At 53.3% G+C, this 24214-nt stretch overlaps 1 protein-coding gene and 1 long non-coding RNA gene across 2 annotated transcripts in view; one reads left to right on the top strand and one right to left on the bottom strand.

Moving 5' to 3' along the window:
- LOC143270619 (uncharacterized) overlaps positions 1 to 24214 on the bottom strand; it is a 155378-nt gene that overhangs the window by 7110 nt on the left and 124054 nt on the right. The gene's annotated exons all lie outside the window — the stretch shown is intronic.
- Selplg (selectin P ligand) lies at positions 1447 to 12617 on the top strand. The gene is made up of 2 exons (XM_076561261.1): positions 1447 to 1564; positions 10683 to 12617. Exon 2 carries the CDS (start codon positions 10688 to 10690, stop codon positions 11936 to 11938), a length of 1251 nt encoding a protein of 416 aa, XP_076417376.1. The 5' UTR covers positions 1447 to 1564; positions 10683 to 10687; the 3' UTR covers positions 11939 to 12617.

Below are 24214 nucleotides of genomic sequence, written 5' to 3'. Positions count from 1 at the left end.
ACTAGGTAGATTCCAGGACTTGAACTCAGGTTATCAGGGTTTGGTGGCGGGCACCTTTATACACAGCCCTGTTTTGTTTTTTGAGATATGCTGTGGGACCCTGGTCACCTGATATTCATTATATAACCCAGACTGGCCTCAGCCTCTCAAGTGCTGGGATGTGACCGGCATGAACTACCATCCCTGGCTCTTCTTTTACTTTATTGGGACGGGCCTCATTTTGTCCCTCGGGCTGACCTCAAACCCCTGTTCTTCTTGTCGACGTTTGAGTGCTGGCGTTCCAAGCGTGCACCACCTCGCCCTGCTGGCTTCTGTTTTTAAACAATCTATGTGCTAGGCAGCGAATTCCTTCTCTTTAGAGGGGTCCTGAGCCTGGCCTTGCAAAACTGCGGGGCAGACCTTGGAGGCTAATCTCTCTCTCCCAGTCCAGATCGGGGCCGTGCCGTCAGCCTGGGCCTGGGCCGTGCCGTCAGCCTGGCTACTCACCCCGGTTGTCACCCTCTCCTGCCTGACTCTACAGCCCACCCTGGAGCGACACATTGACTGGAGGTGGTGGGGTGTGGGGAACGGAACAGTCTACTGACCTGTTGACCAGCTGGCCTCACCATCCCATGAAGAACCACCCGAGGAACAGCATGAGACCATGGCTGGTGTCCAACCTGAGATGTAGGGCTGGCCCAAGGAACCAATTAGGGAGGAGAAATCCACTGGGGAATTGGGGGCGTCGCTGCCCGGGGAGTTCCTGAGTGCTGCTAGAGGACCTGCTGAATTATTTGTGGAGTGATGAAGACAGGCTCTTACTCTTTAGTCCAGGTTGGCCTCAAAGCCATGGCACTCTTCCCGCCTTGGCCTCCCCGGTGCCGGGATTGTGAGTGAGAACCACTGTACCTGGTTATGTAGAACCCGTGAGAAGAGAAGCATCCTATTGCCCCGGAGAAAGGAGGATCCTGAGGCCAAGCTGAACTATAGAGATGGGGGTGGGGTGTACACACACACACACACACACACACACACACACACACACACACACACAGCATGAAAGCTGCTCTATGCACAACCCCCAGAGAGGTGTGTACTTTGTGCTTCCTGTCTGTCCCTCTGCCTCCATTTTCCATCTTGAATGGAACCGAGACTTGACCTCCTTTTCACCTGGCCCCAGCCTCCCATGGCGGGGTTCTTTCAGCCACCCCTCTCCATTGCCCGGGGATATACACGGTGACTCGTCTCCAATGTCTCATCCAGAGGTCCCCTCACCTGTAAGGTCCCGTACCTTCCTCGTATTTTCAGGAGTGGTAGCGGGCCAAGCCCGCCGTCACTGTCCCACTGCCCACCCGATTTTAATCAGACTTGTCAAACCAAAGCTGTCACAAACAAGGGGGTGTGGGGCGTCACGTGACCAGCCTGAGTAACCGCGTTCTCACTTCCTCCTTCCACACCCTGCCGTTGGGGGGTTGGCAGATTGGGACCACAAGTGTCTGGCAGTGTGGGCTGGGGCCTTGTCACTGAGGCAGAGCCGTTTCAGGGCCCTGAAGCAACTGCCCCATGCTCTGCTGAGCACAGTAAGGTAAGTACTGATTTGCAAAGCTTTGGGGAGGGGCTGGGGACCCAGGGGACAAGAAGGCTGCCTTTCCATTGCGAGCGCACAGGCCAGGACCTTCCCCGTGGCACCGCCGCTGCCGCCCAGGCTCTGGACCGAGGTCTCCGTGGAGATGGGTCTTCTCCAGCCTGAGCGGTGGGTCTCTCCCGACCCTGACTAACTGCTGTCTGCTCACCGGGCCATGGCTGCTGCTGAGTCTCTGCATGGAAACTCCGAGAAGTCTGGGCCCTCTCCCTAGATACTCTCCCATCCCCTCTTTACATGAGTGGTTCGTTCGGAACTTAAGGCCAGGGCTGAGGCTGAGTCTGGAAGAGTCCAGAAAGGATGGTGTGAAATTTCTCTTGAGGTTGTTCAGGCATGAAAATATTCCTTGGGATTCATTCTCTCTCTCTCTCTCTCTCTCTCTCTCTCTCTCTCTCTCTCTCTCTCTCTCTCTCTCTCCTCCCTCCCTCCCTCTCTCTTTCAAATTATAGTTTCTATTTGTTCATTAGGCTAGCCTGGGACTCTATGTAGCCCAGGCTAGCCTCTTGCCTTGGTCTAGTGCTGGGGTTCCAGGCATGCACCACCATACCAGCCTTCTTTGATCATTTTAAATTTTTATTTGTATATTATTAGTGTGTGCATGTGTGTGTGTGTGTGTGTGCGCGCGTGTGCGCGTGTGTGTTGTGCATATGAACTTGTGTGCACGAACAGGCATTTGAGTGTCAAGCAGCCTGTATGGAGCACGTCTTAACTTGAGGGAGAAAACAGAGCTTGTTCATGGGAAATTGTTTTTAAATTAGTCTTAATTTTTTTAAAAAAAAAAAGTTATGTGTACGGGTGTTTTGATTGCATGTACGTCTGTACATCGTATGTATACAGTGCCCTCGTAGGCCAGCAGACGGTGTCGGGTCCTTTGAAATCGGAGTTAAAGATGGCTGTGAGTCTCTCCATGTGGGTGCTGGAGAGCAGACCTGGCCCTGTGGACGAACAGCCAATGCTCATAAACTGCTGAGCCATCTCCCCAGACTCCGTGTTTTGAGACGACAACCTCATCTAGCCAAGGCTGGCCTCAAGCTTACTACATAGCCGAGGAGGACCTTAAATTCTGTGCCTGCGTGTCTCACGTGCTGTGATTACAGGCATGGACCTCTCTCTCACCCGGTTCGCTGAGGCTGGAATCAGACTCAGGGCCTCAGGCGTCCTGGGCTGGCATGCTGCCCACTGGAGACTGGCAGGGGCTGAAAACCCAGGCAGATCCCATCCCCCACGCCTACAGACCTGTGTTGTCTTCACTGAAGGATGTTGGGGTTTGAGCCCAGGCCCTTCGGCAAGCTTGGCAAGTGCTCTACCACGGAGTCCTCCAGCCCTCCACCCTGTAGACAGAAACTGGTTCCTGTTGTCTAACTACTCTTTTTTTGTTTTGTTTTGTTTTTTGCCTCATTTTACCTCCTTTCCCCATAACTAACTTCCATGTACAAGGGCCTGGCTTCTTGGAGGCCAAGGGTTAGGGAGGTGGTTCTTCTGGGTGCCTCTGGTGGTGCCACACCCTGTGGGGATGTTCCTTCCTTGCCACTTTGGCCAACAGCCAAAGAGCTGAAACTGGGGACCGGAAGGGACTCGGCCACCCTGCCAAGTTCTCCAGGAAACCTGGGCTAGGTCCCTATTGGGCCACCAGACGGGCTTTGGTGTTTTGGGGTCACCTGAGGGTTCCTGATGGATGGTGCTGCTGTTTATAGGCGGGAAATCCGGGCTCTGAGCGGGGAGGCAAGACATATGACGTCATGGGCAAGCAGGCACTGAGTTAGGATGTCACACAGGCCTTCTGGCCGCAGGCCCCTGGACCCGTGGTGACCAGGTCTGTCGGTCCCCTCTGCTGCATAGTGCAGGAAGTGGGGTGTGGAGGATGATGCACTGGGGGAGCCCGGCTGGCTGGGCTCTGTGCTGTTTATGCCTCTTCAGAAAGCCAGATGAAGCTCTCCTTGAATTAACTTGGGCCAAACCTCAAGGCTAATCTGTAGCTGGGCGGTGCCTTGGGGTTCCAACAAGCCACGCTGGGTTCCTGGGGTTAACGAGCCCCCACGTTATCTAACACCATGCTTGTGGCCTTGCAAGGGGCCATCAGATATTAATTAGACACACAGGATGTTTACCACTAAAGAGTTACAGGGGCCAGGAGTGGAGGTGCACGCCTTTAATCTCAGCATTTTCTGGAAGCAGAAGCAGGCAGGCAGACCTCTATGAGTTTGAGGCCAGCCTGGGCCACATAGTGAGACTCTGTCTCAAAATACATGAATGAATGAGTGAATGAATGAATGAATGAATGATAGGGGCTGAGTGTTGAGGCACACAGCTGTAATCTCAGCACTCAGGAGGCAGAGACTGGAAACTCAGTAATTCAAGGTCATTTTCAGCTACAGGGCCAGTTGTGGGCCAGCCTGGGCTACATGAGACTGCCTCAGAACAAACAAAAAGTGTATAGGGTGGGAATGGGAATTAGAAAAAAGGGTCCTTGATAGGTTGACCAAAAAGGTAGGATGTGCCAGTGGGCAGATACAAGAAAGCTGGAATCAGCATGTCTGTGCAGTTCAGGGGTTGGAATGCCCCCACCTGGGGATGCCCGGCCTGTTGGTCCTGAGGACCGCAGAGTCTCTGCCCTCTGTGAGCTTCTGGGCTGGTGGGGTGGCACAGAGCAGGATTATCACCGTGCCCGTGAGCCTGTGAGACCCGAGTCACGGGAGGTGCGTTTGTGAAGACCCCAGCTGTGTGCCTGCCCGTTGCTAGATCCTGGTCACGTGACACTGTCTCCAGGTGGCTGTCGTGTTGAGCTTCTGGAGTTCAGGGGTCGACCTGAACGGAAGTTTAGGAGGCAGACTTCTGGAAGGTGCTGGGACAAACCGGAGACAATCTGAATGGCTCCAAGAACAGGTGTCTGGGGCCAAGATGGGCTCTGCGGAGGGGCGGCCTGCCCTCGAGCTCCTGCTTCTGGCCTGCGTGACTCTAGGTGCCCAGTGGGTCTCAGAACGATGGTTCCCATCCTTCACTGGGGTGCAAGCTGAGGATTCTCAGGCAGGTCTTAGAGCAGTGTCCAGGACGCCGGCCACACTCAGAACACATGACTCATGCGCCTGAGGAGGTCGAAACAGAGGTCCTGCCACAGAGACCGACTTCTGGGCAGCTCAGTTCTCTAAGGAAGCAAAGGCCAGTTCCAGCCTGCTCTAAGGTTGGGGATTTCCCAGGACACGGCCGTGGTTAACAGGGATCCCCTTGCCCTAAATGCGAAATTCAAAATTAGGACAATGAGCCAGACGTGGTTTTAGTGCCAGCACTTAGGAGGCAGAGGCAGGTGGATCTCTGTGAGTTCAAGGCCAGCCTGGTCTACATAATGAGTTTCCAGACTAGCCAGGGCCACACAGTGAGACCCCATTTCAAACTGATGATGATGAGGATGAGGATGAGGATGAGGATGAGGATGGTAACAGCTGGGTTTTACTGAGCATTTATTGGTGCTAAACATCCCGTGGGGACCATCCCTCACGCACCCTCATCAGCCCCATGAGGAGTGGGTTCTCTCGCCTCTGCACACACTGTCCTCAGCACTGTCCTGCTTTGTGACACTTTGCCCTCACGGTGGTGTGAAAGCAAGCCATCTGGAGAACCCACACTTTGAGTTTTGAGTTTCATCTACCCTGGGCCATCAGTTCTTAGACACCCCAGACTGGAGTTAGACAATGTCGCCCAACTGCTAAGGTAAGCATTTCCAACACGTTTTAGGAGGGCCTGGCTACTCAGTAATGCTTGCCAGGTCAAGGGGGTTAATATGTTCGTGCTACCGTGGATTTATAGGGACTAAACCCCATGTACACTGAGGCACACCTAGACTGCCGATGGGCTTTCCATGGTTCAGAGAGGTGAAGTGAGTTACCCAAGGTCACACAGCTTTGTCTGGGACAGAACTATGACGGACTGTTATCTGACTCCCAGCATATAGAGCCCTCACGGGGACCTGGGGTGAGGTGTGGACCTGGGGTGACTGTGTCTCAGTTTCCCCTGGTTGTCTGTGTAGACTCTGCCTCTCTTGGAGTCTGAAACTCTAAAATGATGTTCAGGGACTCAAAAGGGGAGGCTCCAAGCTTCTTGGAGGAATGAGGCCACCAGAGGCTTGTCCTTTCTAAACCTCAGGGGCTAGGGAGGAAGCTACTGGTTTGGGGGTGAAGGACAGGAAACAGGCAGGCAAGCACCGAGACAACTGGATGTGGCTTCGCCCGCCCTCTTGATGCTCAGCCGGGCCGGCCCCGATCTTGCTTTCCTGTCATCTGAGGAGAGGAGAGAAGGGGTAAACCATCGCTCCCAGGCTTGTGATCCAAGGCTTGCGTCCCTCACCCGTATCGCATGGGCCCTGAGGACCAGCGCTTCTCGGGGAGACGATAGGGGAGTTCATCCAGAGAAGAACGCACCCACAGCAGCGGCGTGGTGGGGGCTTGGTCTGAGTCGTTATCAGTGTATCGTTATCTGGAAATATCACCAGCGACGCATCTGGCACCGGCCTCCGGCCCACCTGTTTCAGACATGGCTCCCATTGGAGCTGTGCGCTTCCATCCCTGCGGAGGACAGATGTTCCAGGCCGCGGTGCTCCAGGACCTGTCCTGATGAGGTACACAGATAGCAGGGACCGGCCTGGAGTGGCCGGTGGCCCTGGTTAGTAGAGACTGAGGGATTTCTGTGATGTAGGTAGGACTTCTGGGTCAAACTGCTCACTCTGGACAGGCCCAGTGAGGAGATTTGGGCTCTCCCAGGGAGCCTCATCTTTTCCTGTGCTAAGCGAATGTTCTACCACTGAGGCACACCCCCAGCCCTTGGTTTATTTATTTACTTTTACACCTGGATTCTTGTATTCTTCTGCCTCTACCTCCTAGGTGCTGGGATTACAGCTATGCATCAGCATGCCCAGCCATACTTTTTTTTAAAAGAAAATTATATTAATTAATGTATTTACTTATTTATATGAAACAGCGTCTTGCTGTGTTACCCAGGCTGGTGTCAAACTCCTGGGCTCCAGCGATCCTTCTGAGGAGCTGGGATGCCAGGAGCTCACTCTTGCCCTGAACCTCCCACAGCAGGGAAGGGCTCTCGGTTCCCTGGTTGCCCACAGTGGTGCCTCCCCCCCCCCCCCCCCCCCCGTTCTCATCTCCATGGCCCTCTTGAGCCTGAGGCCTCCCTGTATCTCCACAAAAGGTGTCCCTGATTTCTTCCTTTCAGAAACCAACATCTGGGACCTTCCCCGGGACATCTTGGAAGCAACGTTACTCGTTTTATGTAAGAGGCAGCCAGGCTGGGCGGTGGCGGCGCACGCCTTTAATCCCAGCACTCGGGAGGCAGAGGCAGGTGGATCTCTGTGAGTTCGAGGCCAGCCTGGGCTACAGCGTGAGATCCAGGACAGGCTCCAAAGCTACACAGAGAAACCCTGTCTCGGGGCAAGGGGTGGGGGAGGCAGCTGAGGGTCAGAGAGGGCCCCTGCTCAGGGTCACATAGCTGCTGTGGGGTGTGAATGTGGGCCAGCCCTGTCTTCACCCCAGGCCACCTCTGCATGCAGGGGATTGTGGGTAGGAAGCAGCCTGGCTCCTTTCTCATTGGCCCTCGCCCGTAGATGGGACCCCTGACTTTCAGACCCTCTGACGCCCCCCCCCCCAACAAGCTGCGTTGCCCCCAGAAACTGAAGGGCTAGCCTCGGTAGTGCCCATCCCCCCCTTTCAGGAAGTGGTTCAGTCTCTGCCTTCCAGGAACCAAGGCGAGGTAGTGGGTGCGGGCGGCGGTGTTGGTGTTAAGATGATGACATGTACCGCCGCACCGGTGGCTTCTTCTTGCCCTGCTCTCCCCTCAGGGAAGAGGGACCGAGGCGGGCGTGTCTTTTTTCTCTAAGAAGGAACCCTGCTCAGAGAGGCCAGCGCCTATCTCAAAGTCACACAGCCTCTAAGAGGCAGTGTTTGAACCTTCTCCCGTCCGACGCCACTGTCTGCTGCCCTTTCTAGGGCCTTGGTGGTTCCTGAACAACTGGGGCCTGGTCTTTCCCCCAGTTCAGGATTCAAGCTCCACAGGCCTGAGCTGAGCCCTCTGCCTGTACCTCGGCCCTTTCACCGGGGTTGTGTTCTCCATAAAGCCTCCCTTGGTCTGGACTGGGCCAATCCCTTCCTGGGTGGCTTTGGGTCTGTCCCTGCCTCTGTAACTGCCTTTCCAAGTACCATAAGGTTTGTTTTCTTTTCTTTTCTTTTTCTTTTTTTTTTTTTTAATAGAAGATGTGATCAAGCTGGGCACAGTGGTGCACATCTTTAATCCCAGCACTCGGGGAGGCAGAGGCAGGTGGATCTCTGCGAGTCCGAGGCCAGCCTGGGCTACATAGTGAGTTCCCGGATATGCAGGGCTGTGTAGAGAAACTGTCTCAAAACAACAACAACAGAAACAAAAGACAAAAAAAAAAAAAAAGTCCACAAAGATGTGCTCAGAGTTGCATTTTAAAAACTCAGTGCAATCTGGCCCGTGAAAGAGGCCAGATTGAGCCGAGCAAAGAGGGACCCACAGGTTAGAGCCACCCGGCCCCGCCCTCCTGCCAATCACATGTGTGAAGGACCAGGGAAAGATACAGGAAATGATGATGGATGTGGAAGCCGTCTGCTTCAGAGACACCGCTGGAGGGTTGTGTACCACCGAAAGACACTGTGTGCAGGGCACCAACAAGTATCCAGGTCCTGCCACTCACCACAGCTTTCTTCAGGGCTGGAGTCTGTCTTCTAAAAATCCTAGCCAGTGCCAGGAGGAAGTAGGGGGTCAGGGGGATATTGGTCTAAAGGAAAGAGGCTGTTCTTCCTGGCTCCCTTGTTGGGAAACAGTGGCCCCATACAGACAAGTCTGAGGGCTGAGCTCCTTGAGAGGTGAGATTCCTCCTGGATCCTGTCTCTGGGCCCTGAGGGACTTGCAGGAGACGTCGGCCAGAGCAGCCAGAGCAGCCGCCTCGGCTGAGACCTTGCTGTAGCATGGCTCCCGTGACATTTTCACAGTGCCTTAGAGGTGGGTCTTGTCATCCCCATCGTCCAAGCAAGGACACCAAGGGAACAGGACCAAGGAGAAACGCTGACAGAGATCAACCGAGGGGAGGGATGGCTCAGTGGTTAGGGGCACTGGCTGCTTCTCCAGAGGACCTGGGTTCGGGTCCCAGCACCCTGTCTGGCAGCTCACAGCTACCTGTAACTTCAGCTCCAGGGGGTCTGATGCCTCTAGCTCCTGCAGTCAGGTGCACATATCCCCACACAGACACGGGAATAATTTAAAATACTTAGGAAAAAAAAAAACAAAAAATTTTTTGAAAAATTTTTGTTTGGTTGCTTGTCTTGGGATGGTTTTTCGAGGCAGGGTTTCTCTATGCAGTTTTGGTTCCTGTCCTGGATCTCTCACTCTGTAGCCCAGGCTGGCTTCGAACTCACAGAGATCCGCCTACCTCTGCCTCCCGAGTGCTGGGATTAAAGGTGTGCGCCACCATCACCCAGGAGGTTTCTTTTTTTATTTTTGAGACTATAATTACATCATTTCCCCCTCCCCTTTTCTTGATCCAAACCCTCCCAAATGCCCCTCCTTGTTCTATTTCAAATTCATGGGCTCTTTTTCTATTAAGTGTTGTTGCACACATATATGCATGTGTATAGACATATATTCTTAAATACAACCTGCTCGGTCTGTATAAGGGGACTTGGATGTATGTTTTCCGAGACGACTGTTCGTGGTGGGTAACCTGTCGGTGTGCTCTTCCCTGGGGAAGACTGTTTCCCCCGAGAGCATTGCTCAGGGGGCTGTCGTTCTTTCCTGTGTGGAGCTGAGGTCTTTCCCCATCCACTTTGACATGTCCATCGGTGTTGTCTTTGTTCAGCTCAAATATATCCTTTTTAAAAAAGAGTCGAAGACCCGAGGACAGGCAAAAGCTGTGTGGGGCAGGGAGGAGGCAGAGAGATGGAGGGGGCAGGGCTAAGGAGAAGCATTGGGGACCAACGATCTGCCTTTTCCCTCAGCTCTCGAATGCTGAGTCACAAACCCTCACCTTCCTCTTTTTTTGTGTGTGTGTGTCTTTTTTTTTTTTTTTTTTTTTTGGTAGGGGGAGGGTTTGAAACAGGGTCTCATGTAGCTCAGGCTAGACTCAAACTCACTATGTGGTTGAAGACGACCTTGAACTCCTGACCTCCTGCTTCTGCCTCCTGGGTGTTGTGATTACAGGCACGTGTCACCATGTCCAGACCCTTCAGGCTTCTTAATTTTGCTTTCTTTGTTTTTTAAACAGAAGCTCATTAAGTTATGCAAGGCTGACCTTGATCTCACTATGTAGATAGGCCTACTTCAAATCTCAGGCTCTCAAAGCTGGGATTATAGTCATGAGCCTAGTAGAAATAAAATATTTTAGGGCTGGAGAGATGGCTCAGTGGTGAAGAACAATGGCTGCTCATCCAGAGGACCAGGGTTTGATTCCCAGCACCCACATGTCAGCCTATTACTGTATCTCCAGTTCCAGAGAATCCAATGCCCTCCTCAGAAACTGCATACATGTGGCTCCTAGACATTTAAGCAGGCAAAACACTCATATACACAAAACAAAAAAACTAGATTTTATATATATATTATATATATATATATAATATATATATATATAAAATACATTATTCTTTTTTAACCACTGAGCATGGTAGTTCATACCTATAATGTCAGCACTCAGGAGGTTGAGGCAGTGGGATCATTAGTTTGAGGACAGCCTGGAGTGAGACTCTCATCTCAAAAAATAAAATAGAATAAATAAATAAAATTAAAAAGTAAAAAAAAAGTAAATAGAGTGGCAGGGGAGAAAGAAAACAAAATGTAACCCCCAAAGACACGCTAGGGGGTTTGGCGAACCTTCTCAGATGGCCGGGTGGTGTTATTTGTGGGGATAAGCACAAAGCTTCTAACAGCCAAGAATATGTCTCCAATATGTCTGGTGCCACAGTGCCGGCCCCAGACCAGGCCAGCGCTCCTTGTGCGGTCCTCGGCAGGCACGGGCTGACACCATCCCACCTGTCCATCCCTGTCTCCTCAGGTACCATGCTTCCACGCCTCCTCCTACTGCTGAGCGTCTTGGGCCCTGGCAACTGCCTTCAGCTGTGGGACACCTGGGAGCAGGGAACCAAGGCGGCCTCACGCGCTGTGCGTCTCCGGGAACGGAGACAGGCAGATGTGGGTGATGATTTTGAGGACGCTGACTATGTCCCGGATGGCACAGATCCCCCAGAACTGCTGACGAATACCACCAACACCGTGGCTCCACACCCTGAGCCTCTGACCACGGTGGCCATGCTGGAGCAGAGAGTTTCTGGAACCCCTGAGTCAGCCACGGCCCAGGTTACTGCCACTAGCCTTGCTGGCCCAGATGCAGGAGGGCTGGCTGTTGGAATGCTGAGCACGGAGTCTGCCCCACAGTGGAAGCCAACCACAGTGGAGACGACTATCCAACCAGCAGCCACGGAAGCAGAGACCTCACAGCCAGCAGCCACGGAGGCAGAGACCTCACAGCCAGCAGCCACGGAGGCAGAGACCTCACAGCCAACACCCACGGAGGCAGAGACCTCACAGCCAGCATCCACAGAGGTAGAGACCTCACAGCCAACACCCACGGAGGCAGAGACCTCACAGCCAGCAGCCACGGAGGCAGAGACTTCCCAGCCAGCAGCCACGGAGGCAGAGACCTCCCAGCCAGCACCCACGGAGGCAGAGACCTCCCAGCCAGCATCCACGGAGGCAGAGACCACCCAGTTTTCCAGGAGTCAGGTTGTAAAAAGTCGGTTTACAGAGTCCACAGCCACAGAATTCCCTTCCACAGAGCCCACTGCCACGGAGATCATGTCCACAGAGCCCACTGACTCTACCATCTTCCTTGGGCCATTTGTGAGTCACAAGGCCAAGGATGAGGCAACTGGCCACTTCAATGGCAATGGTTTGAAGAATGAGCTATTGGTGACCCCTGGGAGCTCCCTGGCTACAACGACCCCAGTGACCTCTGACCTCATTCCCGTGAAGCAATGCCTGCTGGCCATCCTCATCTTAGCCTCGCTGGCCACCATCTTCCTCGTGTGCACCGTGGTGCTGGCGGTCCGCCTCTCGCGGAAGAACCACATGTACCCGGTGCGGAACTACTCCCCCACGGAGATGATCTGCATCTCATCCCTCCTACCCGAGGGGGGCGACGGGGCCCCCGTCACGGCCAATGGGGACCTGCCCAAGGTCCAGGACCTGAAGACAGAGCCCAGTGAGGACCGCGACGGCGATGACCTCACCCTACGCAGCTTCCTCCCTTAGCGCCCCTGGCTACCTGAGCAAGACCCTTGCTGGCTTCACCCTCCACGCCCACCCACCGGTCACCAAGGCCACAGCTCGGGGCTATCTGGGGGAACTTTCTCCATAGGGATCGTGAGGGAAGACGCCTTGACCCACCCCAATCATGGCCCAGAGCCTCCAAGGTCCTGCAGCTCCTGCTTCATTCATGGAGGCTGGTGGTCCCCAGGCCAAGGACCACGGTAGCAGTTGCTGCTCCTGGACCCCTCCCTCTACTTGTCTGCTGTTTTTTTTGGGACCCCCCCCCACCTACCCATCCTCCCGCTCCACCCCCCCCACCCCCACCCCCGCCTCCGCCAATGCCTCCCAGTGCTGTGTGACTTCCTGCAGGGTCACTGGAGTCCTGACCTCACATCCCCCAAGAAAGAAAGAGTTCCCCTTACCCCACTCACAAAGCCTGCCTCTCGGTTGCCATGGTTACCTGATAAGAAAGGACCTCTGGGGGGGGGGAAGCTGCCATTTCCCAAGGCCCGTCTGATCCTCTACCCCCACTGAGGGGCAGCTTGGCTTTCCCAGGCGAGGCTTGGAAAGACAGTCCTTCATTAGGGTCTGTGTGAACCATGGGCTTCCGTCCAGTGACAGAGTGACCTCGCACCGCGGCCTGGCACAGCCCAGGCACTCAATAAATGTGTGTGGTAACAAATGGTGGCCGAGTCCTTTGCCTGCCCAGGTTGCCACCTCCAGGCAGTTTCCCCGAAGGGCTCTTAGGCCAGTCAATGTCCATGTTGCTCTTAGGCAACAGAGACTTCTGGTCCGTTCTTGGCCAACTGCAGGCGGGGAGAGCTCCATGTGATTGCACATGCCTATGATCTCAGCACCGGAGAGCTGGAGGAGCAGGAGTTCAAGATCATCCTCCGCTATGCACAGCGAGTTTGAGACCAGCCTGGGATCCATGAGACCAGTCTCAAAGAAAACGAAAACTAGGTCTGGCTGGATGGCTCAGTGGGTAAGGGTGCGTGCAGCCAGGCCTGAGATCCTAAGCCAGACCGGGGCCTACATGGTGGAGGGAGAAAACTCACTCCCCAAAATTGTGCTTGGATTTCCACACACATGCTCATGCACAATAAACAAACTCAGCAAATAAACAAACCAGAGAACTTCATTGAACACACCCTGACCAAGTTGGGCCAAGGGGGGGCGGGCTGTCCCTCAGCTCTCAGACAAATATGCCTCTTGGTACCCACATGATCCTACCCAGAATCCTCTCTCCTTTCTTTTCTTTTTTCTTTTTCTTTTCTTTTTTTCTTTTTCTTTTTCTTTTTTTTTTTTTTTTTTGGATTTTCGAGACAGGGTTTCTCTGTGTAGTTTTAGTGCCTGTCCTGGATCTCACTCTGTAGACCAGGCTGGCCTCGAACTCACAGGGATCCGCCTGGCTCTGCCTCCCGAGTGCTGGGATTAAAGGCGTGCGCCACCACTGCCTGGCTTCTTTTTTCTTTTTATTTATTTATTTTTTAAAATTTTTTATTAAGAATTTTTTTTCATTCACTTTACACACCAAAGATCCCCCTCTTCCCTCCTCTCACCCCCTCCCCCTCCCACTTCCACGCACAAGAAGGCAAGGCCTCCCATGGGGAGGAACATCCAGTAGAGGCAAGTCTAAGCCCTTCCTCCTGCCTCAAGGCTGTACAAGGTGTCCCGTCATAGGTAGTGGGCTCCAAAAAGTGCGCTCATGCGCCAGGGATGGATTCTGATCAACCTCTCTCCTTCCACAGGGTGCCCAGCTCCACTAACGTCTCCTAGCAGATCCCCACACACTGGCAGAGTCCCTGCCATTCAGGACACTTTCTAGGCTGCCGCTTACCTCCCAGGAGACGTGGGCAGTTGCTGAGAGTTTGGGGTTGACCAGTTGCTTTTTATTTTATCTTATTTTTTGGTTTTTCGAGACAGGGTTTCTCTGTGTAGTTTTGGTGCCTGTCTTGGATCTCACTCCATAGACCAGGCTGGCCTCGAACTCACAGAGATCTGCCTGCCTCTGCCTCCCAAGTGCTGGGATTAAAGGCGTGCGCCACTACCGCCCACCCCCATCCCCAGCCACTCCCCTACCTCCTGCCCCCCACCCCCACCCCGGCTGACCAGTTGCTTCTTAAGGCGAAGGTGGTGAGTATCCCTGCTGCGACTTCCCACATTAGTTTTCTTTTTTTTTTTTTTTTTGGTTTTTCGAGACAGGGTTTCTCTGCGTAGCTTTGCGCCTTTCCTGGAGCTCACTTGGTAGCCCAGGCTGGCCTCGAACTCACAGAGATCCGCCTGGCTCTGCCTCCCGAGTGCTGGGATTAAAGGCGTGCGCCACCCCACATTAGTTTTCTAAGCCACAGACGATGTGGTGCACGATGGTGTCCCTGTGTGTGGGAGATGATGGTGTCCCTGTGTGTGGGAGATGATGGTGTCCCTGTGTGTGGGAGATGATGGTGTCCCTGTGTGTGGGAGATGATAGTGTCCCTGTGTGTGGGAAATGATGGTGTCCATGTGCCCTGTTATGAGGAGTTGGCTCAGCAGGGGAAAGCACTTACTTGTCTTACCAACATGAGGACCTGAGTTTGGTCCCCGGAATCCACGAAAAGCAAAACAAAACAGACGTGGTGGTTCACACTCTTAACCCAGCCCTGGCAAGGGCAACAGAGACAGGTCGTCCTCTGGCCAGCCAGTCTATTCTACCTTGAAAAGTCCAGGCCGATAAGAGACCATCTCAAATGGGAGGTAGATAATTCCCGAAGAACATCAGCTGAGGTTGCCCTCTGGCCTCCCTGGGCACACGCACACATGTGTGCACACACACACATCTACCCCTACACACATACACACACACACTCATGCAACCACCCCCCTACACACATACCTACACATGCACACATATACCTACACACACACACATAAACACATACCTATACATACACGCACACACGTGCATGCACACACACACATACCTGCACCTACACACACATGTACACACACACCTACACATACATGCACACACGCGTGTGCGCACACACATACCTGCACCTACACACACATGCACACACACCTACACATACATGCACACACGCGTGTGTGCACACACACACACACATGCAACACACCCCTTTACAAAGAGGCAGCAAGCCATCTCGGCTATAAGTCTGACCCCTAACTGCAGGGCAGGACGACACAGGGTCACGAACCTGCCGGCTTTCTGATCTTGGCATCAAAGCCTACGTTTCGAGAGCACACCCCCAACTCCAGCAAGCCAGGAGGGCTGCCCGTGTGTGGGTCACACGTACAGCAGACATGCCCCACCTCATCCCAACCCCACATGGACCCCAAGGCATCCTGAGGACCCTGAACTCTCTCTCTCTCACCCCGCTCCCAAGTCCTTTCTTCCAGTCATTTCCAGACAGGAGAACCTCTTGAGCACACAGCCCCCATCTTCTGGGAGAAGAACAACAGCATTTCTCTCCCCGAAAACACTCTCTGGGACAAAGAGGCCTTGACCCACCTGCTCAGGGTCTGACCTGCAGTGCAAGAGTTCAAAGAGACAGTTGAATCTTGGGAGAGAGGGGTCAGGGATGGGGGGGGGGGTCAGGGATGGGGGGGGTCAGGGATGGGGAGAGGAGGAGCCATGGGAAAGGCAGGAAGGAACATGGCAGGTGATGGGACCCTGGGGACAGAGCAGGGAGTGGTGGGGAGATGTCCCAGCATCTGGAGGTGACCCTGTCTGCTGCTTCCCCCATGACCTTTAGAGAAGCCCCACTGGTGGGCTGGGCAGATCGGGGTTCATCTCCTCTGGATCAGAGACAATAGAGTCACAGACCCGGCAGCTACAGGACTTGAGGGCATCCGAACAGTTCGTTCCCGAGGGCCCTGGTTCCCTTCCCTGAGGACGCTGCCTGAGAACACAGATGTGTGGTTTTCCGGCTTGGAAAGGGACTCACGCTGGATGAGAGGAACAGCCACCAGGGGGCGCTGGCCACCTGCTCCTGGAGGATGAGGGCGCCATGAGGACCCAGGCAGCCTGGGGTTTTGAGTGTGGATGCTCTTGGCTTTTTCTGGTAATGTATTTGCTAAACAACTCATTCTCCAAGCTTGACACCTTGGTCCTCGGTCAGATTCCAGATGCCTCTTGCGCACAGCCGCCCTCCCCCATCTCTGTACGCCCCTGACCGTGAGAGCCTGAGTCAGCCACGGCATCCACTCAGCAACCCCACACGTCTGCAGTATCTCCCTGGACCCCTCCAACAGCCTTCAGAGGAGGCCCTCAAATGTTCTCCCTTTCATAGAGGCGGGAATGGAGGCTCAGAGAAGTGAACCTCCCCAGCCTCCTTAATACAGAGGACCTGGGACTGGAACCCAGGCCCCGGAGCCCAGGCCCTGGAGCTATGCATGCTCTTTACCATGATGTTACCCTCTCCTCCAGATCGCAGCAGCGGGGTTCTGGGGGAATCCAATGCCCCAAGGTCTCTCTGCTGACCTTCCTGTCATCTGGAAGTCCCCCCTTGTCACCCTTAATTGCTCCTTGGAACGGAGGAAAGGCGAGGTTCCTCGGAAGGGTGACAGAGAAGCCCCTCTCTGTGGAGACCCAGAGGGTGCAGAGCTCGGCCCAGCACAAAGAGGGCTGGCGCGTGCTGAGCACTCTCTGCATGCCTGACCCGTGTCTGTACTATCTCATTTAGGTCTTAGGGGGACCGCGCAGTCGGGGTGCAAAAATCACTGTGCGGCCGCCCGGGAAGCTGGAGCTCAGGAGTCAGGAGCAAACAGGTTGCATTGCCAAAGCCAGAAGAGGCAGGGAGGGGGTCAGGAGGTGGGGGTCAGGAGGTGGGGGTCAGGAGGTGGGGTCAGGAGGTGGGGGTCAGGAGGTGGGGTCAGGAGGTGGGGGTCAGGAGGTGGGGTCAGGAGGTGGGGTCAGGAGGAGGGGGTCAGGCAGGAGGTGGGGGTCAGGAGGTGAGGGTCAGGAGGTGGGGTCAGGAGTTGGGGGGCAGGCAGTTGTAGGCTAAGTTTACACCCAGTCCTCTCTACCCCCCCCCCCCCCGTGTCAAGGGCTGCCCCCTCCCCCCCATCACATGGGTGTTCCACTTGACAACGGATCTGAGCAAGAGCTCAGATTCTTCTCCCTGTCTGCCACTGGGGCAAGTCACGGGGTGTAAGAGTGTGAACTAGTGTAAGCACAGGCGTGTGCGCGAGGGACAGGAACTAGGCAATGGAGGGGTATCTGAAGGAGGAGGAAGAGTCGCTTCAGGGGTGGGGGGAGACTGAGGATGTGGGTGAAGGGATGATAAAGACAACCTGGGGGACGCTGGAGTTAGAGAGGGTGGGGGAAGAGCAAGCTAAGACCTCAGGGTTCTGCTGAGCCGTCCTGAAGGGGGTGGTGGCTGAGGGAAAGGCAGGAGAGGGCTGGGATGAGGAAGGGAGGGACCCCTCGTGGGTGGGATTGCAGCCTTGTGGAGTGTGAAGGGCCTCCAGGTGTTTCCCTAAGCAAACGCTGACGCCATCAGCCATCAGGGGGATGCTCAGGGAAACCCCACTGAGGGTCACGCACACTGAGACTGAAACTGAAAAGGACAGCAGCACCCTGCTGGGTGGGGAGGGCCAGGGTGCCCTGCATGGCTGGTGGGTGGAGTTACTCCTGGCGGCACCCAGTGGCTGGTGAGGATGGGGAAGGGCTGGGACGCTCACCATGGCTGACGGGGTCCCAAATGGTACATCTGCTTTGGAAACCAGTTGGGCAGATCCCCAAAAAACATTCAACACAGGCTCTGTGCTGTGCAGCTTGGGAATCCCACTCCCATGTGTTTGCCCAAGAGACTGCAAATGCATGCTGATCGGAATCCATTCCCGGGCTGGTAGCAGCCTCAGTCCTAACAGCCAAATCCAGCCGGTGAAGGGGTAACGACTACATTGTGGTACGTCCATACGGTGGACTAGTCCTCAGAATGAACAAGAGCAGGTACCAGCACAGCCGCTGAGCTGTGAGCTCACTCGCTGGATGGCAGCAGCCGGGCACGGAGGCTGTATGTAGAATGTGGATTCTAGTGAGACAATGTCCAGGAGGGGGCTGTAGAGATGGCTCGGCAGCTAAGAGCACCAGCTGCTCTTCCAGCGGACCTGGGTTCCGTCCCCAGCACCCGGGAGCTCACAACCGCCTGCAGTTCCAGCTCCAGGGTATTTGATGCCCTCACTTCCGTAGGCACCAGGCATATATGTGATGCACATACACACTTGCAAGCAAAACACTCAAAAAAAAAAAGTTCAGGAAGGGGCTGGAGAGCTGGATCGGAGCTTAAGAGCATTGACTGCTCTTGCCGAGGACCTACTTTAGTTCCTAGCAGGTCTTGTGGCTCAAAACCACCTGTAATTCCAGATTCATGGTATCTAGCTCCCTCTTCTGGCCCCCCTGAGCACTGCACTCATACACATAGGCCCATGTTTTGTTTTGTTTTTTTAAAAGATATTTATTTATTTATTTATTTATTTATTTATTTATTTATTTATTTATTTATTTATTTATTTATTTATTTATTTATTATGTATATGGTGTTCTGCCTACATGCATGCTTGCAGGCCAGAAGAGGGAACCAGATCTCATTACAGATGGTTGTGAGCCACCATGTGGTTGCTGGGACTTGAACTCAGGACCTCTGGAAGAGCAGCCAGTGCTCTTAACCACTGAGCCATCTCTCCAGCCCTGCACATATGCCCATGTTGAAACATATCCACATGTATAATTTTTTAAAAATTTAAATATTTTTTGGGTGGTGGTAGTGCACTTTTAATCCCAGCACTCAGGAGGCAGAGCCAGGTGGATCTCTGTGAGTTCGAGGCCAGCCTGGTCTACAGAGCGAGATCCAGGACAGGCACCAAAACTACACAGAGAAACCCTGTCACGAAAAACTAAAAAAATAGTTTTAAAAGTTCAGAGGGGCTAGAGAAAGGGCTCTGTAAGTAAAAGTATCTGTCAGCCAAGCTCAGGGATCTGAGTTTGCAGCCCTAGAACCCTCGCGCTCTGTGGGAGGTGTGGTGCAGAGACAGAAAAATGTTGCGGGATAATCTTTTTGTTCGTTGTGGAGATGTGTCTTTGCCAAGGCGCCTTCTGATTGGTTTAATACAGGTCAATGGCTAGATAGGAAGAAGTTAGTCAGGACTTCCGGGAGAGAGAGGAATTCAGGGGGATGAATCTAGGCCTGTGAGAGACGCCAGGGAGCCACGGAGGGAGCGGGACATTCAGAGTGAACAACAGGTAAAAAGCCACGTGGCAGAGCACAGGTTAATAGAAACAGGTTAATTTGAGTTATAAGAGCTAGTTGGGAACAAGCCTAAGCTGAAGGCCAAGGTTTCCTAGTTAATAATAATTTTCCATGTCATTATTTGGGGGCTCGTGGTCCCGATGAGAAAGTCCTACTCCAGAAGAATCTCCCAAACTCACGGGCTCAGCTCCCTCATCAGAGCCGCTTCTGAGCTCTGGACGGATCTGGCCACCGCACCAGCCTCTGTGCTTGTCCATGGCATCCTGGTGCTGGACGTGGAGCTGAGCCTGGCTGCTCAAGTGCACCCTCCACCTGCAGGGCGGGTGCTTCTGTGTCTGCTCATGTCACCCAAAGACCACTGTTCAGGTGGATGTCACCCTCGGTTGGATGTCGTCCTCAGATGGATGCCACCCCCAGGTGGATGTCACCCAAAGATTCATAGGTTCTCCTTTCCCTGGTTTAGGAAGGAAACAGACATCAGCCCGAGACCCACTAGGTGTTTTCTGAGGGCCTCTCTGTGCCTCGTGGTGCTTATTTGCAGCCTAGTTGGTCTGGGGGCTCTGGAGACATTGTGCATAAGACACACGCACGCACGCACGCACGCACGCACGCACGCACGCACGCACGCACGCACGCAGCTGAGTCATCAGGTTCCCTTGCTGCTGGCTGAGTTTGCCATTACACTCTCCACTAGTTCCTCACCCAAGGTGGGTCCTTCTGGGGAGGCTATTTTATCTCATAGGTTCGTCACTGCGTGGGAGTCAAGTGGCCGGGACACGGAGCAGCTGGTCGCATCCAGTCAAGAGTGAGCACTCATGTGATCTGGCTCGGCTGCTCCTCCAGTCTTGTGCAATTCAGAATCCCCTGCCCAAGGAATGGTGCTTCCCATGGTGGAGGGGTCTCCCTGATCGAGGCAATCCCCTGCAGACCTGCCTACAGGTCAACCAACCAAATCTAGGCACTTCCTCATTGAGACTCCCTTCCCAGGCTGACAGTTAAAAATAAACATCATAGCCACTTAACTAATGCCACGCAGCCAGAAAATCAGAGATCTGGATTTAATCTCTCTCTCTCTCTCTCTCTCTCTCTCTCTCTCTCTCTCTCTCTCTCTCTCTCTCTCTCAGCATAATGTTTTTGTTTTTAGCCAGGCATGGTGGCACATACCTTCGGTCTCAACATCAGGAAGCAGAGACATGTGGAACTCTGTGAGTTCAAGGCCAGCCTGGTCTACATAGCAAGTTCCAGGACAACCTGAGCTACATAATAGACTCTGTCTCAAAAACCCAATACATAGCCAGGCAGTGGTGGCGCACGCCTTTAATCCCAGCACTTGGGAGGCAGACAGAGGTGGATCTCTGTGAGTTTGAGGTCAGCCTGGTCTGCAGAGTGAGATCCAGGACAGCCAGGGCTCTTACACAGAAAAACTCTGTCTTGAAAAACAAAACAAAACAAAACAAAATACATAAATAAAAGTATAAAAAGTAAAAAAAAATTAACATTTTATGAAAAACCTTTCCAGAGTTTAATTAGCTCAGGGTTCAAGTCTTTTTTTATTTTGAAAGAATTTAAACTGTGGGTGTGAGTTTATGTGTACCTCATGTATGTGTATAAGTGTCTGCGGAGGCTGGAGGATGTCAGATTCCCTGGAACTGGAATGGCAGGCCCTTGTGAGCTGCTTGACGTAGGCACTGGAAACCAAACTCTGTCCTTTGCAAAAGCAGTAAGCATCCTTGCCCTCTGGCTTATCTCCAGCTCCTAAAGAGCTGAGATCAGCCATGACCGCAGCCTAGCACCCTGAGCAATGGCTGGGAACCCCCCAAATTTCTAAATCGCTAAGTCAGGTCCTAGCCTGACTTAGCAGCTCTCCCAGAGAACTTTGAGTCTGCGTGGGAAAACGCCGCTACTGTGCGCTGTCCACCTGTGGTGCCCATCTGGCCAGAGCAAAAGCAGAGAAGCTACCTAAGTCCACCAGCTCTGGGCTAAACTCCAGAAGCCTGGGGGCGGGCCGCCACACCCGCAGCCCCCCATTTCCTCATCTGTGAGTTGGGAGTGTTTGTGTTAGTCCTCTCTGTAGAGGTAGCCCCAAGGGGCAGGAAGCAGGTCTGAGGGAGTGATGCACGGCATGGCAGGCAGAGACTCCCGAGACAGTCCCCACCGGGCGGCAGGAGACTGCAGCTTGGTGAAGAGGGGAAGCCAGGAGGTAGGGTGTGGAGCCTCTGCCTGGAGGAAAGTGGGTTGAAAAGGACCCTGAAACCCATGTGTTAATAGTGTTAGGAAGTGGGACTTTTGAGAGGCAATTGGAGGTCAATGAGGTCATGAGGGCAGGGTGCCATGGCAACCTCAGTGGCACTGTAAGAAGAGGAAGACAAACTCTTCTACATGGCTCTGGCTGTCCTGGAACTCACTACATAGACCAGGCTAGCCTCAAAATCAGAGATCTGCCAGCCTCTGCTCCCCCTGCCCCGCCCCCACCAGTGCTGGGATTAAAGGCATGCACCACTATGCCTGCCTTTCCCTTTGAGCTTTTAAGGCCACCATCTTCTCATATCACCCGCAGTCCCTTGTTGTAGAATATTAAAGATGTGGCCAGGCAGTGGTGGCGCACGCCTTTGATCCCAGTACTCAGGAGGCAGAGGCAGGCGGATCTCTGTGAGTTCGAGGCCAGCCTGGGCTATAGAGTGAGATCCAGGACAGGCTCCAAAGCTACACTGAGAACCCTGTCTCAAAAAACCAACCAATCAAACAAACAAACAAATGTTCGGCAGCATAAACAAATGTAACACTTTTTTTGTTTTGTTTTGTTTTTTGACAGGGTTTCTCTCAAAGATAGATGGGATGATTTAAGAAAAGCTGGCTAGAAACAAGCCAAGCTAAGGCCGGGCATTAAGTAAGACTGTGTGTGTGTGTGTGTGTGTGTGTGTGTGTGTGTGTGTGTGTGTGTGTGTTTGTGAGCTGGGTGGCGGGCCCCTGAAGAGTAAAGAGCAAAAACAACCAGCTATGGTCCCCAGGCACAGATGGGGCATGTGCATGAGCAGGAAGAGACTCACTTTTTCTGTCATAGTCCCCGGCACTGAACAGGTGACCAGGGAACATTTGGAGAATGTCGTAACAGTTGGAAGCCTGTCAAACAAGGCAACTCCAACCTATCCCAATGGAATATTGTGGTGGTATTGTGTTCCCCCAAAATATTGTGCACCCTAATAAACTTATCTGGGGTCAGAGAACAGAACAGCCACTAGACAGACATCGAGGCCAGAAAATGGTGGCACTCACGCCTTTAATCCTAGCCTTCTGGAGGCAGAGATCTATCCGGATCTCTGTGAGTTTAAAGCCACACTGGAAACAGCCAGGCATGGTGACTCACACCTTTAACCTCAGGAAGTGATGGCTTCTCAGGAAGCAGAAAGGTATATAAGGCGTAAAAACCAGGATCTACAGTGGGTTAAGCTTTTAGGCTTTTGAGCAGCAGTTCAGCTGAGTTCCATTTGGATGAGGACTCAGAGGCTTCCAGTCTGAGGAAACAGGATCAGCTGAGGAAATGGCGAGGTGAGGAAGCTGTGGCTTGTTCTGCTTCTCTGATCTTCCAGCGTTCACCCCAATACCTGGCTCCGGGTTTGTTTTTTATCAATAAGACCTTTTAAGATTCGTGCTACGGAATATTCTTCAAGCAACAGAAAATGACGTTCTGAAGAATAACGTGGAACCCAGTCGTGGTGGCTCATGTCTGTCATTCTGGCACCCAGGAAGCTGAGGCTGGGGGATTGCTTCGAGTTGAAGGGTAACCTGGGCTGTGGGTGACTTGGGCCGTATAGCAAACACCACGCCAGCCTGAGCTACAGAATAACACTTGCTCTCAAGAAAACGGAACCACTGACCAGGGGCCAGTGAGGTGATCCCTGGGCAGGGGCCCTTGCCACACAAGCCTGACAAATGAGTTTGATCCCCCCAAAGCCCACATGAAGGTGCAAGGCAAGAAGTCACACACACACACACACACACACACACACACACACACACACACACACACTAAAAAGACAGGGGGGGATATCAATGACGTCTATGTTAAATGAAATCTGAATCTGTTTTTTTAATTTTATTTTATTTATTATGTATACAGCATGTATGACTGCAGGCCAGAAGAGGGCACCAGATCTCATTACAGATGGTTGTGAGCTACCATGTGGTTGCTGGGAATTGAACTCAGGACCTCTGGAAGAGCAGTTAGTGCTCTTAACCACTGAGCCATCTCTCCAGCCCTGAATCTGTCTTCTTTTCTTTTTTTTTTATATTTTCTTTTTTTTATTTTACAACACTATTCAGTTCTACATAATAGCCACAGATTCCCTTGTTCTTTCCCTTCCTGCCCCCCTCCCCTTCCCCCCAGCCCACCCCCCATTCTCACCTCCTCCAGATCAAGGTCTCCCCTGAGGACTGGGATCGACCTGAGAGACTCAGTCCATGCAGGTCCAGTCCCCTCCTCCCAGATTGAGCCAAGCGTCCCTGCATAAGTCCCAGGTTTCAAACAGCTAACTCATGCAACGAGCCCAGGACCTGGTACCACTGCCTAGATGCCTCCCAAACAGATCAAGCCAATCAACTGTCTCACCTATTCAGAGGGCCTTATCCAGTTGGGGGTCCCTCAGCCTTTGGTTCATAGTTCATGTGTTTCCATTCGTTTGGTTATTTGTCCCTGTGCTTTATCCAACCTTGGTTTCAACAATTCTCGCTCATACAAACCCTCCTCTTTCTCACTAATTAGACTCGCAGCCCTCCACCAGGGGCCTAGCCGTGGATGTCTGCATCCAGACTGAATCTGTTTTCTTAAGATTGCTCATGGTCAGGAAAAACTATTAGTGTGCCGACATCGGGGACCCAGCCTCCCCAGGCAGTGACACTGGTGTCCCTGGTACCCCTGCCCACACAGGAAAGCTGTGGCGCCCTCACCTCCCGGGGGATGTTTGACCATCCTATAGATACTTTTGGCTGTCACAACTAGGGAGGTACAACAGCCGTATCAGGGTACAGTTCA

The sequence above is a fragment of the Peromyscus maniculatus genome, chromosome 23 (assembly GCF_049852395.1).
Source record: "Peromyscus maniculatus bairdii isolate BWxNUB_F1_BW_parent chromosome 23, HU_Pman_BW_mat_3.1, whole genome shotgun sequence".
Classification (NCBI taxonomy): Eukaryota; Metazoa; Chordata; class Mammalia; order Rodentia; family Cricetidae; genus Peromyscus; species Peromyscus maniculatus.
This window is presented reverse-complemented; position numbering and strand designations above follow the sequence as displayed.

Coding starts and splice junctions, on each gene's coding strand:
- Selplg (XM_076561261.1), top strand. CDS start 10,688: ATGCTTCCACGCCTCCTCCTACTGCTGAGCGTCTTGGGCCCTGGCAAC.